Here is an 18185-nt window from a genome sequence, read left to right as displayed (position 1 = left end):
TTTTTAATAAATGTGTACAATATAAGTAAATATTTTTGTGAAGCAATAGTTTAGTCCTTCTTGCATTAATAATTAAGGATTGTGTGGTGCCAGGTTGTGTGGTTTATTGCCACCATGGCTAAATGTTAAGTCTTTGTTACTGTTTTTTTCAGGTCGTAAAGCAAGTAATAAAAGCTCAGGTACTTGGGTACTTGATACAGCAACAAAAAAGCAGAAGAAATTATCAGTAGCTGGGAGAAATAGGATGATGCAAATATTTACTCTTAATCAACATCTGAGAATAGAATTTTGTTTAGAAATACACTTAGAAATGGCCTTGCATAATTTGCCTGCTCCATTTTTAGTGAACATTGCCTTTCAATCAGCAAAGTTATTTGTATCCTGATTGAGGTAAAAGCCAAGAAGTGATCAAAATGCTATGTTAAATGAGTGACAATATTATAAGAAAAATAATGGCAGTCATTTTATTCTTCTTTCTTTTTTTTTTAACAGTATGAATCAGATGAACAAGAAAAAAGTGCATATCAAGAGTATGACAGCGACAGTGATGTTCCTGAAGAATTGAAAAGAGATTATGTGGATGAGCAGACAGGAGATGCCCCTGTGAAAAGGTAAGGAGACTGTGTGAGTCCTTGGTCTCATTTACATGCTTTTCATCTCAGTACTCTAATTAGTTCATTTTCTGTTTAATCTATGCTCTACAACAGTGGAATAATAATCAAATAATCTTTATGCTACCTGCACAGTTAGAAAGGCTCAGCACTTAGATCTTGAGAACGGGGAGGAAGGTGAAACTGCTCATCATTACTACAGAAAGAAACTTTGGAAAGTAAGATTTTGAAGCAGGATAAAGGCTTTCTGAAGCAGCTAGTGGAAAACTGATTATCAAGCATTAGATATTAACTGCAGGTTCTTCTACAACTGGTTTTGTGCATATGTATAATTTCTGTTGTGTCAAAAGCAGTTGTATGCAGACACATGGCTTGAGGCGTGAACTTAGCAGAACAAAAATAATGTTTTAAGCTTAAAAATATAGTGAAATTCTTCCACAACTTGAAGGCAGTCATTTGGAATTTTAAATTATCTTTTTCTTTAAGAACACACACACACATATATATACACATGATTGTACATATTACACTGTGATGAATATATAAAAATACTTTATTTATACATTCATATAAACAAAAGACAACTGTAGGCATTAAAAGGATCTGAAATACAAATTTCTGTCTAGGGCACTGTACTACTTAAATGTCTGTTGTGAAGCAGGCTAATCGTGATTAGCTATTTGTATTAAAGCTATTTATTATGTAGAGGACTGCAGGAGAACTAGAAAGCCATCACTTGGGTCAAAGCAGAGGAATGTTTTTTTAGAAAATAACTCTTTAGGGTAAAATATTGTTAGCATGATTTCATAAGCTACATCACATAACTACTTCATTTCAAAGAAGTGATGAAGGTATTGATAAAAATTACTTAACTGGAACACACCACAGTCACTGTCCATAGCTTTGTGCTGTAAAATTGAAGCATTCTCAATTTTTGGAAGAATACCGTTCTGAGGTGTGGGAGCTGGCAAAAGGTTTCTCTTTATAATATCATAGAATATCTCGAGTTGGAAGGGATCAGTAAGGATCACTGAGTCCAACTCCCTGCTTCTTGCAGGACTACAATTTATGAAGAATTTAATGTCTTTTTAGTTTCATCTTCTTCAAAATTGTTTCCATTTCCAGAAAGTTGTTTTCAGCTGTAGTTTACTAATCTGCCCCTGTTTTCTTGTGTTGTTTTCATTTTCTTTACTTCATAAACTATGAGTTTGAGTCAGGAGTGGTTAAAATGATTGCTGAGGCCAAACAGAGAACTCAAGCCTTGGAGTACAACTCAAAAACTCCTTTCTCTAGCACAATTTTATGTAAATCAGGCCAGGCTTCTCTCTTTAAATGTTAGAATTCTAACCCAGTTGTGCTTTGGCATAAATAAAATGCTGCACTGGATGACATAGTGTCATGTAAAGAAAGGGGGAGGAAGGATTTCTTTTCCACTAAATTTTATTTGTATTTCCTTGAATATAATAGTCACATTTGGTGTATTTTGTTTTGTTTTCTTTAAAGTGTTTCTCGAGAGACTCTGAGGAGCAGAAAGAGATCAGATTATAACCTCAATAAAGTGAATGCACCTATCCTAACAAACACTACGCTGAATGTAATAAGGCTTGTTGGTATGTAGAACAATTGCAGGTTTTTATATTTGTTTTTTATTTTAATGCAAACCTATGGATAATAGCAAATATGTTAAGTGAATTTTGAGGCTTTTAAAAATACACCTAGTTGAGCTCTATTTCCACTCTTTGAAGATGTTGTTAAAGTAGAAATAAAGCACTGAACCAAAATATGTTTTGATTAGAGAGACAGATTTGGTTATATCTTGTGAATTATTTTTACTTTGAAAATTAATCTGCTTGTATATATTGATTTTAACCAGTAATGTTGGGTTATTTGTCTAAAATATTGAATGTGTAAAAACAGTGGAGATTGAAAGGAAATAGATTAATGTTTTATGTTCCTAATGTGTCTTGGTGGATTAAATGCTTCATTTTAAAGTAATATAGTTACATCTTAAGTAAGAACTTAAAGATTTGGCCCTCTCATTTACTGAAATTTTCACACCAGAATAACTGTTTTTACTACGTGGTAGCCAACTAGAAGAAAAGTGCCCTCCCACACTGGTGATTTCAGTAACTGGAATGCATCCTAGTAATCCCCAGGGAGTTTAGGGAATCTCTATCATTGGAGGTGATCAAGACGGGACTGGAGAAGCCTCTGCACAACCTGATCTCCTTTACACCTACTGCAAGCAGAGGTTGCACTAGATGACCTCTGGAGGTCCTTTCTAGCCAAACGTTTTCTATGAAAACACTCCCCTCCAATTCTAGGTGTAACGGAATGGATTTTTTGTGATCGTGACTTCCGTTTGATTGTCTAGATAATTGTGTGATAGCAATTTTCTGCTACTGCCCTTAATTTTATTTATAGAGAATGGGAAGTAACTACCTAAATTTATTCAAGTGAGGCAGAAGAGAGAGGAATTCTGTACTTGTTACATTAATGAAGTTTGTCTTCAATGTTTATGTGCTTGGAAGTAATTGTGGTACTCCAGAGTAAGCTGTTTTTAAAAGAGACTACTCTGACAACTGGTTAATACCTTTTGCTGTCTTAGAGGGCAGCATATAAATCAGAAATTAATTTTCTAAACCATTTTTGCATTTCTTTTTTCCTCTTGGAGCATCTACAATATAGACCTGAAATAAGAATTGAGATTATTCTGTCATTTGTTTGCTACCTTCTAGAATAAGGTTTTGCTCTAAGAAAAGTTAGGATTGAATCTAGAAATCACACGTGGCACTTTCATGCAAACTCGTTCTTCCCCCAGCCTCTGTCCCTGCCCTAACACAGTATAAGAGTAGGTGGAGCTGTAGTTCTAGTTTTCTAATTTTACATAAGGAATCTATATTTGTGGATTCTGGACATAACCCCAAACTTAAACATTATTTGCAAAACTCATATATATACTTTTTTCCCCCTTCTGGAATTGCATTTAATTTTCAATATTTCTGCTATTGGGCACCTTTTTATATAGTTTCTGTAATGACTGATAATAGCATTATTTGGAACATAGAATTGGAAAGTGGCCTCCTGCAGCCCCGGCTACAGGAAGCCGTGTCATTTAGTACTGCCTGTAGATATGCTTGTTTTGAGCTCCAGCTTAAAAATACTTCTGTTTTGTTCCCGCGACTCTATCTAATAGGAATTCTATGTCAGAAGCCTTATCAACTTCATGGTTAAAAAAAATATTATCCACCTATTTTTTGCCCACATGATCTTAAGCCAAAATAAACTTTTAGGTTTAACAGATCATCTTGTTCTTTGATGCATACTGCCCTGCTGTTTTTACAGAAAGCAATCCTATTTCTTCTCAGCCTTGATTTGCTAAACTAAATGTGCCAAACTTTTTAGTATCCTCTGTTTTTATCCACCAGAAGGTTAAATCCCCTACTTTCTTACCAGTTCTTTTCCTGCTCTTGTTATAGGCTTATTAAAATCATGTGCAATACTTTGGATGAGATCTCATTGCATTGTGTCACTGTTGTATCGCAGCATCCTGGTTGCAAGTGGAGTTGCCTCCCATTTGCATCTCTCTTGGATTTCTCACAGCTTCCTTGTACTGGCAGTTCAGTCCATCTGTAATGAGCTTGTACAGCCAGCAGCTCCTTCACTTTCCCAGTTTTTTCCACGGGATGAGCTGCTAGTTTATAGTAGAAAGGTGCATGTTTTTAATTAAGTGGTCCACAAATGCATGGCTTTACATTTTGTACTACTGAATTTCATCCAATTTTTGTTACAGCAGTTGTAAAGGTCCCCCGTTCCTGCTGTATATTATGTCAGTTCTTTTCTGCTTTGATGGTGCCTCTGTATTTCTGCTTCTGTCACTTCCATAGGTCTGTTTTTCCCCTTTGTCCTTGACTGAGTCATTCTTTGCTTCTAGTTTCTTTGCAGTTTCTCATGTTTCTAATATGCAATAACCCCACCTTACTTTTACCTTATTTTGTATCTTGTTTAAGGAATACCTACCATCTGATAATCATAAAGGAAACAGGTTTTTTTTGCACCATGTTTCTGTTAGACATAAACTGCATATTATAACTCTACCACAGAAATTGAAAATGCTTTCATCTTTTGTCATGGCTTTTGGGCTTAGCATACAAATACTTCATTCACTTCTTCCAGGCAGCGTCCCCAGGTGCATCGGATGCATTTCTTTAACTAATGGTTAATGACTACAGAAACAAGAAACAAATAAGATACGACTATTTAGCCAGACTATTTGATTTATGAGTTTTTCCTCCCTTCTTGTGTCCCCTCTTGTCTCTTGAATCTTCCCTATTGAACGTGAAGTTAAGCATGTTGTTGCTTGGCAGATTTGGCTGGGTGTGATGCTAGATTGTAGGAGATTCAGGTATGATCCAGTCTCCTGGATTTTCCCCCAGCAGACAGGAATGCTGTGGAGCATGCCCATCATTTAACAGCAATCTCTGCTGATGCCATGGAAGGCTCTGATTTGTCTCACACTGTGGCAGATTTTTGGCTAGGAAAATGCCATGGTACTTAACACAATTTTCAAGGAGTATAACTGAGATGGTCTAGGATCCCTCTATTATCAGTGGAGAACCGTAGGTAACTCCAGAAGATGATAGATTGTTGGGTGCCCTGGATGTCTTAGCCTGCATGTCATCACATAGATACCTTAACACTGGTCTTCTGGAGGTGCTTGCCCTCTGCACCTAGAGATGCAGATCAGGATCTCCTAGAATCAGACCTCCTAGATCAGGAGATCTAGGCAACCAGCGTGGGGCTATGCGTCTAGTTTTTTAGATAAAGTTGGATGAAGTGAATTCTATATGCAACATCAGCGATGTGGTGCCTCAAAAAATAAGCAGAGGCCTAATGTAGTACAGAGGACACTATAGATATGTCCTATATACAGAAAGCTTCTACTCTCTTAAAAAGTTTTGTTCCTTGAAAAAAAGACCTTATTTTAAGAGACATCTGTTTTGGTGGCAGTGATGTGAGTACTTAAGCAATTTTTGTCCCCATTATATTTCATGACTGATATTACTGCCTCCTGTATGTTGCATCAGCATGACTTTTGGTAGATCTAGACCAGCTCCCTGATCTTAGTTAAGAATAAATCATAAAGGAAACTAGGTTTAAAAAGGGAAGTCTGGAGTGACATGAAGATGTGGATTTAAATTGCCCAACCAAGTAACAGAAATTGTTGCCTCACTTTTTAGGAAGGGATGTTATGTAAGTAGTAGTACTCACTGAATGAGTGTAACAGTGCTCATAACCCATTTTGAACTTTTTCTGTGTGTTGTATGCTTTGTGTGGACACTAGATGAATAAAACAAAGTGTAGATTAATATTTATAAACTACATAAATGAGTTGCTATGTGTAACTAAAGTGGGAGCTGCTGTAACTTTAATTTATCTGGTTTTCCATCAAGTTAATAAACCAGGTAATTATTTCTCTGTTTCCAGTATAAAGTAACAATTAGCTTAATTTATAAAGATAATTCTTTCCTATCAAGCCATTGTGTGTTGACTTAAAATGTAAAGGAAGAATGAACCTGTGTTAAATTTGTATCTACTATTTTGATCTAGGCTCTATACATCAACAAGAATAATGACTATGCCATTGTATTTATTGATTGGGTGATTTCTTATTTTAATTAACAGCATTCTGACTTAAGAAATACCCATTAAATTATTTCTTAGGTTGAGTGTTTTTAATGCCTTTTTTTGCCTCATTTTTGCTTTTGTTGTGAATGTTTTTTGGGAAGAAATTCTTAGATTTTGCTTGCTCTAAAACCCATTAACTTTTAAGAAAATAATGATGGTGATGGCAGAAATCTTGTAACTGATGGAAGTGTTTGATCACATAGCATAGAATCTCATGGGTCTTAAAAAAACCCCAAAACATATAGTCTTTCAAAATTATATAATTACAATGGGCTTTCCACTTTTTTCTCTTTAAAGTGGCATCTTAGCTCCTAATGTATGTCATAGGAAGCTGCATATTTGGAATTGTGACACTCCCTAGGAAATTATTTTACTAATGACCAGATAGACTAAACTCAAATATATGTTATTCAAGAGGTTGTGTATTTATTTACCTTTTTGTTTTTAGTGATCAGTTTTATATAGATTAGTCTGATAGAGAGTACTGTCTATTTATTATCTTTAAGGACAAAATAAATGTTGGAAATAATACTTCAAAAGAAACCTGGCAAATGTTCAGCAGTTTTAGCTGTTAACGGAGAGCCTCTAGAAAGTCAAGCTACTTTGAGCTGTTGAAACTTTAAGTGGTGTTTTCAAATATTTCTGGAAGTTTCTAGCATGGCATGGGTTTGGGCTGTTAGTGCTGTTTGGAAATGTTCTCATACACCCCTTTTCCCTCAAAATTGGAACTTTAGTGCAACTAGGTAACAACGTATAGAAGTAAAAAAGTTGGCGTCCTGTTAGAGCAACTAGGAGGAAATGTTCTTGGAACACTTCTTGTGTCAAGATGCTGAGTGATGTAGTAACAGAGAAATGTTCTTGGCATCAGAAGATTTTTATAGGGACAATACTTGAGCAGCATGTAGTATATAGCCCTTTGGAAAAGCATAAGATACTGCCCAAGAGATTACCTTGAATATTCATGCCAACTGCACAGATATTTGGAAATCTAACTGTCCAAAATGTGACACATCACCCTTATATCGTGTATGGGTTACAGGCAAGTTGAAAAATGTGTTTATCACAGGGCAAGTGTAAAAAATCAGCCTGTGGCAATACAGAATACTCCGATAGCACATACGGAGGTGACAGCTGCTTTGATCAGGGTACCACCCTTTACCAAATGTGTGTAAAGGGGCAAATAGAATTTTTTTAAGTCTACTTTTCAGTTTGTTCATAATGCTGTAGATCAAGACATTGATAATTAAGCATAGAATTAACAATTGGGATAAACTGCCAAATAGTAAGTATTACAACCTGTGTCAAATATCTAAAAATAACAAAATATATGCTTGTGTGTGTTAGCACACGGGGCCACAGATGCATAGTATTCAAGGAGGGATTCTCAGCTGGATAGAAACCTGGAAAGTAGCAGTGTTAGGTTATTGCTTGATTCTTACCATACTGCTATATCATATTACTATGTATGTAGCTGTATCACGTATTTGTCAAATTAATGTTATCTTTACTGACCTACACAAGTAATTGCTTAAAAAAATTCAAATAACTCTCCCAGTACCAATAGTTAGTTTTGTTTCTTTGTTACTCAGTTTCTCTGCATTAAACAACATTTTCTGTATCCATTAGTAAATTACTTTGCTGAGCAGAGCACTAACTTGAAAAATAGTGTTGCTGACTAGAGGAAAAAGAAATTATTTTAGCACTGTCATGTAATTTTTTCTAACCTGTCACATTAAAACATGTCTGGGAAATGACAATTTGTTAAATGATCTGCTATATCCTACATGCTGGGTGGACTACATTTATTTTTTGGTTCAAAAATTGCCATCTGTTATTATAAGCTTGTTATATATTCTTTATGTTTTTAAAATGCTAATAGGGCAAGCAGTATGTAATTCTTGAGCTAGCCAGCAGGAAATGTAAGGTATCTTCAATATTGGGTTTTTCATTAAGTACGTTTCTTGTATGAGTTTATGAGAAGAGTCATGCCCTGGTGCCAGAAAACAAAATAACGAAAAGCTATAGGCCCTGTAAACTAGACCTGTAGGGAAAAATTTCTTTGAGTCCAAATTTTATGATCAATTTGACCCAGCTAACATACAGATGGAAGTCATGAGGTTTTTAAAAATATTTAAAATTTTTATTTTCCCCAAGTCAAATGCACAACAACAGAGAACAGGAAGGAAGAGAAGGAGTTATTCTTCTCCCTGGATGTACCAGGATCCCAGCATCCTCCTTTTCTGTCAGTCTGTCCCCCTAGAAATACTTCAAACATACATCTTAAAGCTATTTGGCTTTCTTACCCAAAGATAAAAAGGGAGGAGAGCAGGAAATGCCATGTCACTGATGTGAAACATTATTCCTAGAGTTGTTGGATGAAATCCAATCTTGGGCATATAATTTTTACACTATGCTTTTCTATTGCTTGAAAAATATCCATATGTGCGTATATAAACACACACTAATGCATAAAATCTTCAGTGGCTCTATATATCATTTGCTAGAGAGTACTTTAGGGGATTATTATTTTTAGACTAAATGAAGCTGAAACTTGTAGAGGAACCAGAAAGTTGTATATTCTGAATTTGGTACCAGAAGGCCAAGAATGATTCAAGACATTTTGGTATGGGTTAACATCCACATTTGGAGAAGTCTTGAGGCATTTGTGATGTCTTAATCATCATATTTAGCTTTGTTTTTAAACATCCCAGTCTCTAAAATATTACTAAGTTTTTCTTAGTCAATATTCAAGGATAAATAATAAACTTGTGGCTGGTTTTGAGTTTGTCAAACTCAGCGCTGTCTTTGTAGCACTTATGCTGAGGAAACTGATCTTCTGTATTTTATTTTTAAGGGAAATATATGCAGATGATGAATATTCTGAAACCAATTGCATTTGATGTGATCCACTTCATGTCCCAGCTCTTCGATTACTATCTGTATGCAGTCTATACATTTTTTGGCCGACATGATGCGGTAGGTAGAAACATTATTAATTTCCAAGTATCACTGTACACACAGAATGAGAATACTACTTAATATGTAATTCCCAGAAAAATTAGTGGCAACAGAATGGGTTTCAGTGCAGGAGTAAGAAAAAGCTGATTAAATCAGCAGTAAGGGGAATAAGCACTGGGAACATAATTTCCTCTGCGACATGAATACTATTATGTTTTGAACAGATACTGTACTCTTTTTTTCCAGCAGTATTTTGAAAGGGAGAATAGACAACACAAAATACTTAAAAGTAGTGGCAGAAAGTGGGGAACAAAGGACCAGTCTGCAGAAGGAAGGTGGTTGGTTGAAGCCTATAGAGTATGCATTGATTTAATATTTTTATATGTGTTTCTCTAACTGAGATAAGAATAGCAAAAGGAAGAAGAGAAGTGGGGCATAAAAGTTAAGTAGTAATTCAGGTTTAAGAGGATTGAAATACACTTTTTCAGATCTAGTATTCTTCTGTCTAATTGCATTTATGAAAACATTTTTTTTTCAGTGATCTTGTAGTTGAAATAAATACTGGTTGGCAATGTCTGTACATAACATAGATCAACTTTCAAAGAATTGTCTTAAAGCAATTATGTAAAGCTGCGTGTAAAAACAATTTTCTCCTCTCTTGGCCCCTAAATTACTCCACAAGTAATAATATTGTGGGGTTCCAAATTCATCATCATCTGTTGGCAAATTGTAATGGATTTTCAGATTCAGCATATGGTTCTAAATGGTTTTGAACTGTTCTCTTTGGCAGGACAAATGTATTTGCAATTTGTTTGTGTTTAGAAGATGGGTGGTTTTGTTTGGGTGTTTTTTGTTTTTGTTAAGATAATTGATTTCCATTGGCTTAGTCAGCTGCCCTAATATTCACATTGTGTTGCATTTATTTTTATTTTTTTGTACCTCCCATTTTGTGTTTTTAAAGCCCATACCGAGTTCCTCACTCTCTACTTCTAACAGAGAACAGCACAGTGCTAGGCAGGTAAACATTATAGCAGACGGGTGGTAAAATTGTGATGTTTTTGTAGTGTGCCTAATTTTTGTTTTAACAGATGATTTTCCATGGAAAACGTAATGCTTACAAAGGGTCTATGAATGTAATAAACCCTCTTGTAATGCTGCTTAAATGTCCTCACTCTCCATAGTGTTTACAAACCTTTAGAAAGTCGAGATGGGTGATGGTATGTGATTTAGACCACTGAGAGTGTTCCTGGTTTATTTTATTTACAAAATAGCATCAAATGGGATTCTTAAAAGTAGGTTGGTAATATAACTTTCTCAAATGGTTGACATTCTTTGTGAATATTGTGCTTATGTTGTATGTGTGAGTTAGTACACACATAAGGAGAGTGATTAATTGTACAGAGTTCATTGCCAGTTCAGTGAAAACCAAGGATTTAAAATATACATGTTGGCTTCTATATCCAGTCATGATGTGAAGTCATTGCTCTTTCCAGAACTCTTTACAATGATTATCCTATGTAGTCAATATTTGGCTTTTGTCACTGCCAAAAGTTGCACAGCATTGTAACCGGAATTGCTCTTTCAAAAGCTTTTTAATTTCTGGGATACAAGTTAAGGCTGCCTTTCCCCCGATCTCAAATTATGGAGCAACCTAATATGATATTACAAGAAAATGCCTATGTTTAATGTCTACTCACTAATGTGTAAGACTTTCATGAACATGCCATAGAATAGTCTTCCTTAGCAGAATAAATTTGAGGTGAGTTTAAATTTTTTTATAAGACATAATCATTTGTAAACCAATGGCCATTCTTACAGAAAACATTTTGTTTGTTTGTTTTTGTTAACTATAAGTGGTTATGTAGAATTGTTGATGAGTAAAATTATTTTATATTTTATATTTATTTTATACAATTGTAGATTGTCTAATGCTCTGCTTACTAACCTTAATAGCTCATCAATTCGTGGAATTTAAATATCTACCATTCTGCAATTAGAAATAACAGAAACTTCCATGAAGCAAAGCAGTTATACTGATGAGTGATGTGTTCTATGTGAAGTCATGAGGTTCTGTCCTTGTGAGAATTCAGCTCAGATTTAAATTTTCATTGAATATTTAGGAGGATTGGGGCAGATGGACAACTTAAGTCAGAAATATTAGATGCAGTACATGCAGACTTAAATTACACCATATTGTATTTCAGTGCACTGACAGGAAGTCTAATAATTCAGTGTACAACAGTACTCTAAATATTGTTCAGTAAATTGCTTTTTGGTGTGAATCACATACCAGAACTGTATTCAAATACTTCCAGATCCTTAACATAGATGTGTGTTTCTTAGCTGTCCCATTTCCACTTCCTTTGTTGTATTAGCTTTTTTTGTGTTCTTTTAATTGAAAGTAGAAGATAAGTAGCTACAATAATTATGTGTGTTGACTCACTCACTCAGCTGGTATAATGCATTGCATTTACCAGGAAATCAGTGTAGCTATATTGATTTATTGTTCAGTTCCCAGCTGAACATCTGCCCCATAATACTTCTGAGCCATGAACATGAAGATGGCACATTTCTCAGGTAGATCTTCATAAGCATTAAGTAATAATGACTGTATTATAAAGATCAATGGATATAATTTTACATAGGCGAGTTAGATATTTAATAAGGAATTACAAGAAATTTTATAGCTTGAGAGAGAAGTCAAGACCACTTGGCTTGGGTATGGTGTGCATGTAAGTCTCAGTGGGGGCGTGGTGGTGCACCATTCTGGGCTGGTCTCCCAAAAGGGGGAATCTAGAGTCCCACGCCCAAATACAGTGTCATAACAGTAAAGGATACTGGTTGTTTCTTGGTATGAATGGTAAGCTGTCATCTTCATGAAAGGTACTCAGGTCATTCTTCACACCAGTGCTGTGTTCGTTTATTTTGTATTTGATTATGTACTAAAACTTGAATGTAGGTAAATTGTAGCTAGTGTTTACAAATTGAAGTTTTGCTGTATTGCTATAAAGTTTAAATCAGTGGGGTTTCCTTTCCCAACTTAAATAGAATGTATTTCTTCCAGTTTGAATCAACAGGACTGGGCCTCAGTAGCAGCAGATTACGCACCACACTGAACAGAATCCAGGAGAGTCTAATTGATCTGGTAAGTACCTGGATTTTGTTAATGCTCAGTGGAATAGAGGTCTGTGTAGGAAATTTAGGAATTGTAGTTCATCGTGGCTTTCTGATTTTTATCTTTCTTCATATTCAGTGTCTATAATGACAAAGTCTTAGTTTCGTGGCATATCATGATATATATTTCATTATTGTATGAAATCACTTGTTTCTGATATACAGCAAAAGTAGTTTAATAGGTTTTGCTAGATGCTACAACAAAATATTGTATTTAAATCTTGTAATAGAATTCATGTAATAGACACAGACATTCTGGTATTATCCTTATTAAATGAGATGTTTTATGAAAAAAACCCAACAAAACAACACAATAGATGGCTCATTTTTCTTCAGTAAAAGAATAGCAAAACAGTAAGCCATCCTGAAGATCATTTACCTTACAAGATTAATAGAAGTAGTGTACAAGTCCTTGGTTAAGTTATTTCTGAATTGTGGGGAACTTTCACTGATGTATTTTATGGATTATATTCCATCAGCCACTTCATGAGTTATTTTCAAAATGTGAAAAGTATGGTGCTCTTGTCACACTGGTAGTAGATTACTGTCCTTCACATCACATTACAAAGGGTAAACAGGAAATTTCAGGTAGGTTTTGTGGGTCAAGCGAGCAGCAGAGTTTATAAAGAAATATTGCTGAGAGCTATGCAAAAATGGAAATTTGAAGTTCTCTTTTTCTACCTAAATATAAAACCCTTGAAACATTATGGAGAAATTTCCTAAGAGAGTATCATAAATGGCTTGTATAGTAATTAATACTGTGGATGCTGCAGAAAGGATTTATTTTCTAAGGCTTCTGCCTTAGAAGGAAGTAGAAGACAGATGCTCTACCCTGCCTTTCAGAAGGATTTGGTATTCCACAGAATTGTACTTTATGCCTTTTTAATTCCTTGAATTTAATTCAGTGTTCAAGAATTCCTAAACTGTTCTTTCAGAGAAGCTTCTTAAAGGGTTTTGGAGCCATTTCTTACAGAGTCAGTAGAGGGAGCATAAGATAACTAATAACCCCAGGCCTCTATAAAACAGAAAAAGGCTAGTTATATTGATATTCATCTCTAAGGCAGTGTATTCAGAAAGAAAAATGAATTCTAGGAAGGTCTTGCAAAGGAATCAGTTAAAGATTGTGGAAAAATGGCAAGTTATGGAATGAATTTTTTAAAATTCCTCTGTAGTCATAGTTCCCGACAGTGCTTTACAGCCTTGAATTTTTTATCAGTCAAAATAATTAAAAAAAAAAAAAAAAATGTCTAGCAGTACATCGGAAAAATAACAGCACTTCTTTTTCTTCTTCGGTCATTTAACAGTGCTGTTACAGGTAATGTTAGTGTCAATTGAAATTAGTAGCTATGTTTCCAGAAGGTGTGAAAGGAGGAAGAGATCTTAGCTAACTGCTATTAACTGAAAGGCATTCCATGAAGTTAATTAATATTTTATGAACTTCTGTTGGTCTTATGCTGTAAATGGGAATTTTTCACTTCTTGATTCACGAGGAAGAAAAATTCTTCTGGATATTTTTATTGTTTACTTATTTTTAAGACTTTATGAAAGTCAAGATTAATCTCTACTGTGTCATAAAATGGGTATTTCACATGATTGTGTGATTTGTTCTGGGCTGTTCTCAAAATTCTCCTCTTTGATCTTAGAGTATTGTAAATTGCTTTCTGAAAATATTCATGTTTGTGTTGTGGGGTTCAGTGTCATGGCCTGTTGGGAATTTTGTGTTTCTGCTTTGTCTTTGATTCATGGTAACTTTATTAAGGGCTGTAATTTCTGTCTCATTTCAATTGCTGATGGCAGCATCTTTCAGTATTTTATTTTCATAGTCTGAATCTGATAGCTCTGAATCTGAGACTAAGGCTCTGCCAGAACTGCATGTAGATCAGTATAATTCCTCTTACCAGTCAGTGCCTGTGGAGGTTGAGCTCTATGACCTATGTCAAGACTTTAGTAATTTCGACTGGATCATTCTTAGCTTTCCTCTTGGGATTTTGTTCATTCCTTTTTTGAGATACCGAGTGGATGAAGGCCTAGTTACTCTATATTTATTGTCAGGACTTAGAGGAATAATTGGAGGGTTTAGAGGCTATCTCCCCCTGCTTTTTGTAGACTTTCTGTAGTCTCTGTTTGGGATTGAATTAATACTATCTAGTTTATATCAGATACCTTTTTAGGATAGTACTATTATTATTGTTCAGCTGCATTTTAAGCTTCCTTTGTGAAGGAAGAAGCAAAGTGGAAGGGGGGTTCCACTTCTGGCAAGGCAAAGCTGAGCTGGCCTTAATGTTCTTTCTTGCATCTTTGTAGCATCTTCAGTATGAAGAGTATGGAGGTCGATTGGAAGCATTCCCTGTCACTCTATTCTAAGTTTATACTTCCCTACAGTGCAAGAAGTGTCTGGCCTTTTTATATATACTGTACTTAGAGTATACTAACTGTACTTGAGAACTAAGTACTACCCTGGTTTTCATCTGGACCACCAAGAGACAAGAATTGGGTTTCTGACTCATGGCCACTGAGCAAAAGGGCTGCAGCAATTAAAGTGCTTCCTCTCCTCTTCTCTGCATCCTTCCTCATGCATCAGATACAATCTGCTTCTGCTGGAGGGTCCTTGTCCCCTCTCAGCTGTACTCAGCTATAGCTGAATCACTTCTGCACTGTTGCACGATCTAATACTTCATAGCAAAGCCAACTGTACTTTAGAAACTGCAGCGAGTCCACCTGTAGTTTAGATTAATGTTTTAGACTGTGAACAGGAAATAGCTGAGATATGAACATGTGTTCAGTCATCTTATCTTCACCACACGGCAATAATGTGACACCTCAGCTGTGATATGTGTTTTTCACTGCCTGTATGCTGCTCCTACACTGATTTAATAATAAACATTATAGCAAACAAAAAACCCCAAACAATAACCACCAAACAACTTTACAACTTCAGTTGGAACTAGAAGTGCCCTTTCTCCTCATATTTATGATAGAAAAACATGTTTGTAATTTTAATGTTTTGTATGATGTAATAAAAATGACAATTGTGAAGGGTCTTAACTCTTTACAAGACTGAGCAAGCATGTTCTTTAGGCACTACTACTTTAAATATGCTTCCTATTTCAGATTGTTATAAATATACCAATAACGAAGTTTTGTCCAGTTATGGCTTTTGTTAATCTCTGCACTGCTGTTGATACGGATTTAAGTATGATCTGAAATTTCTTTTGATATATAAATGAAATTGGTTTATTTAAAAGTAAATATAAAGGGGCCTACTGATCAGTGAAACTGTCTTTATTTGCTTTCTTATTATAAGTTGTGTGGAAGTGTGCTGGGAGCTTACAGTGATTGAGTAACCAGTTTTCTGTCTAAGGTTCTTGTCTTTGTCTTAACAAAATACTTGTAGGCTAATGCAGAAGTATAAAAAACACAAACACTTTGAGTATTTGCTTTTAAAGTAAGTTAGGGTGCAGTTTCATTTCTGAGAGGTAAGAGAACAATATGACTTCCAGAAATTTGGCTACATTGTACTGAACTTCATATGTGTATCTGAACTTCATATTCAAGCCTTTCCACACAGCTAGTACAAAATAGCTTCAGTACAGATTTCTGCTATGCAGCAGCTTCAGAGATAATAATTTGCATCCTCCAGAAATAGCTCTCTACAAGCTGTGTTTCATTCATACCAGCAGGATGTATTAAAAGGGAAAAACAAAGAGTGAAAAGGGGAGGAAGAAGTGCTGTTGTTTCAGCCTCACTATAATGTTAAGCTGCAGTTTTGATTAGGCTAAATACATCAAAATAAGTTTCTGAGCTGCCTGCATCTCCTCACTGACAGTTTCCCTGAGCGGGGTATGTAGAGATACCTACACATACTTGTTCCTTGTGTTTGTCATTTCTTACAGGAATGTGTTTTTGCAACAGTATTGATGGTCATATTAGTGGAAAGAAACTGTCACAGCACATTTCTGCATTACGTAGTGTGGACATGTACCCTGTTACGTCCTGGGTCTGCATACCAGTGGCAAGCTCTGGAGTGTCCAGGCTGTGGAAGTTGTTACTTGACGTGGCAGTGCCTAGCACAGGATGCTGCTCCTAAAAGGCACAGCTAAGCTCCTCACTGAAATGGTAGCTGTGAGCTATGATTCTTGGTGAGGTTTTGTTTGTCTGAAGATAATTTCTGCAACCTTTAGAATCGTTGCTTCGTCTCCTGCTCCTTCAAAGAAAAAAAAAAAAGGCTGAATAAAAAAAAACCCAATTTATTGGTTTTTTTCTTCTTCTCTTGGCAAGATTTGTACAACATACATAATGACAGTGTTTAAGGTGTGTGAATTGCTTGTCAAGGGAAGAGAACTCTGTGTATGCCAAAGAAAGTTCTGACATGACAAGCACTTTGAAAGTATGGTAGAACTTCTGCAGCTGTTTTGCTTCCTCACATTATTCATTTAGAACCTTCATACTTTTATTGTTTGTTTGACTGTATTACCCAAGTAGACTGGAATGATATACTGAAATTTTCTAGCTTATTCCTTCGAATACATTTTCTGGGGTTTGACAATCATTTTGTCTCTCTTTGGGCAGTCACTGAGCCATCTCATTTTAGTCATTTCAGACTCTCTTTGCTGGGCACCCAAAACTTGGGCTGATTCCTTGTCCCAGAAGAGTGCAGGTGTCTGCAGAGTCGCAGCTGAGCACCTGGGAACTGGCAGCAGCTCCTCCTGATAAGAACCTCCTTCGGATAAGAAAAATGCTGCAGTAAAAATGTGTGTGACTGGACCAAATTGGCTGCCTTGTTTTTCTAAGATAGTGGTTCAGCTTCCCAAGGGTGTGGCAGTGGGCATGCTTTACTGTAGGGGCTCATTTGATATTTATTTCTTAAAGCATAGTTAATGACTCATTTTCTCAATCATCTATCAGAACACAATGATTCCTGATAGAGGCCTTGTTGCATTAGGTTAGACAAGATAGTAAATAAACCTGCTAACTTTTGGTAATTTTTTATGCAAAAAATCCGCCATTTAGTTTTGAACACGAAGAAGTAAATGAAATACGAAGATCCCAGAAGTTTCTACTCAAGTTTTATTAAGGTCTGCTACCAAAGTCAGTGGGATTGACTCAACTGAGGTTTGGGACATGCTTGTTTTGTGGCAAAGAGCATGGAGGATCCATGCTTTTGAAATGGGAAACCTCATGCCCACCAACAATGCTGATCAACTCAGCGCTGGGGCCGGTGCGTAGTGCGTGCAGTGTAAGTGTTGGCAAGCTTGGGGACACCTTGCATGGCACTTCATAATCCTGTAAAAGTATCACTGGCAGAGGATTGTAAATAAATAGAAAATGAATAGCAGTGTTTCTAAAGAGGGTTTGCTGTTTGGTTTTTAATGATCTGCTCTCTTGAAGTGTGATCATGATAGTAGGTTACATTGTTTACATCTGATTTAGTATCCTAAGGGCTGGGTCAAGATTACCCACTTCGTAAGCTTTGTGCCCATCAGCACAAAAATACTAATCTTTCAATTTAAGACATAGTAGGAATCTTGAAAAGTACCATTTTTAAACCTTAGCACATTTACAACATATTCAAAAAGCACTGTTACCCTTGAATGCAATATGCTTTTACAGTTGGCTTTACTGGTCATTTTCAGCATCAAGTCCTAAAACTATTGGGATGTAGAAGTTTGAGGAGGGGAAAAAACCTGACTTGTTGCTTTCTGTACATTTCTTCTAATAAAAAAATCTTGTATAATAGGCAATTACTTGAAGTTA

At 35.7% G+C, this 18185-nt stretch overlaps 1 protein-coding gene across 3 annotated transcripts in view; it reads left to right on the top strand.

The window, feature by feature from the left end:
- Positions 1–18185, top strand: part of VPS50 (VPS50 subunit of EARP/GARPII complex) — a gene marked incomplete at its 3' end in the record, with an annotated part of 93252 nt that overhangs the window by 62082 nt on the left and 12985 nt on the right. For 2 of the 3 annotated variants that reach the window (XM_082014717.1, XM_082014716.1), the window contains 4 exons: positions 493–611; positions 2115–2221; positions 9154–9275; positions 12322–12402. In XM_082014717.1, the coding sequence (XP_081870843.1) occupies positions 493–611; positions 2115–2221; positions 9154–9275; positions 12322–12402 (429 nt within the window). Of the gene's footprint in view, positions 1–492; positions 612–2114; positions 2222–9153; positions 9276–10218; positions 10276–12321; positions 12403–18185 lie in introns of all 3 variants that reach the window. The other variant, XM_082014715.1, reaches the window with a different exon arrangement.

Source organism: Phaethon aethereus (genome assembly GCF_964289735.1).
Source record: "Phaethon aethereus genome assembly, chromosome: 2".
In the NCBI taxonomy this organism is placed as follows: Eukaryota; Metazoa; Chordata; class Aves; order Phaethontiformes; family Phaethontidae; genus Phaethon; species Phaethon aethereus.
Note: the sequence above shows the minus strand (reverse complement) of the source record. Positions and strands in the feature narration are given on the sequence as shown.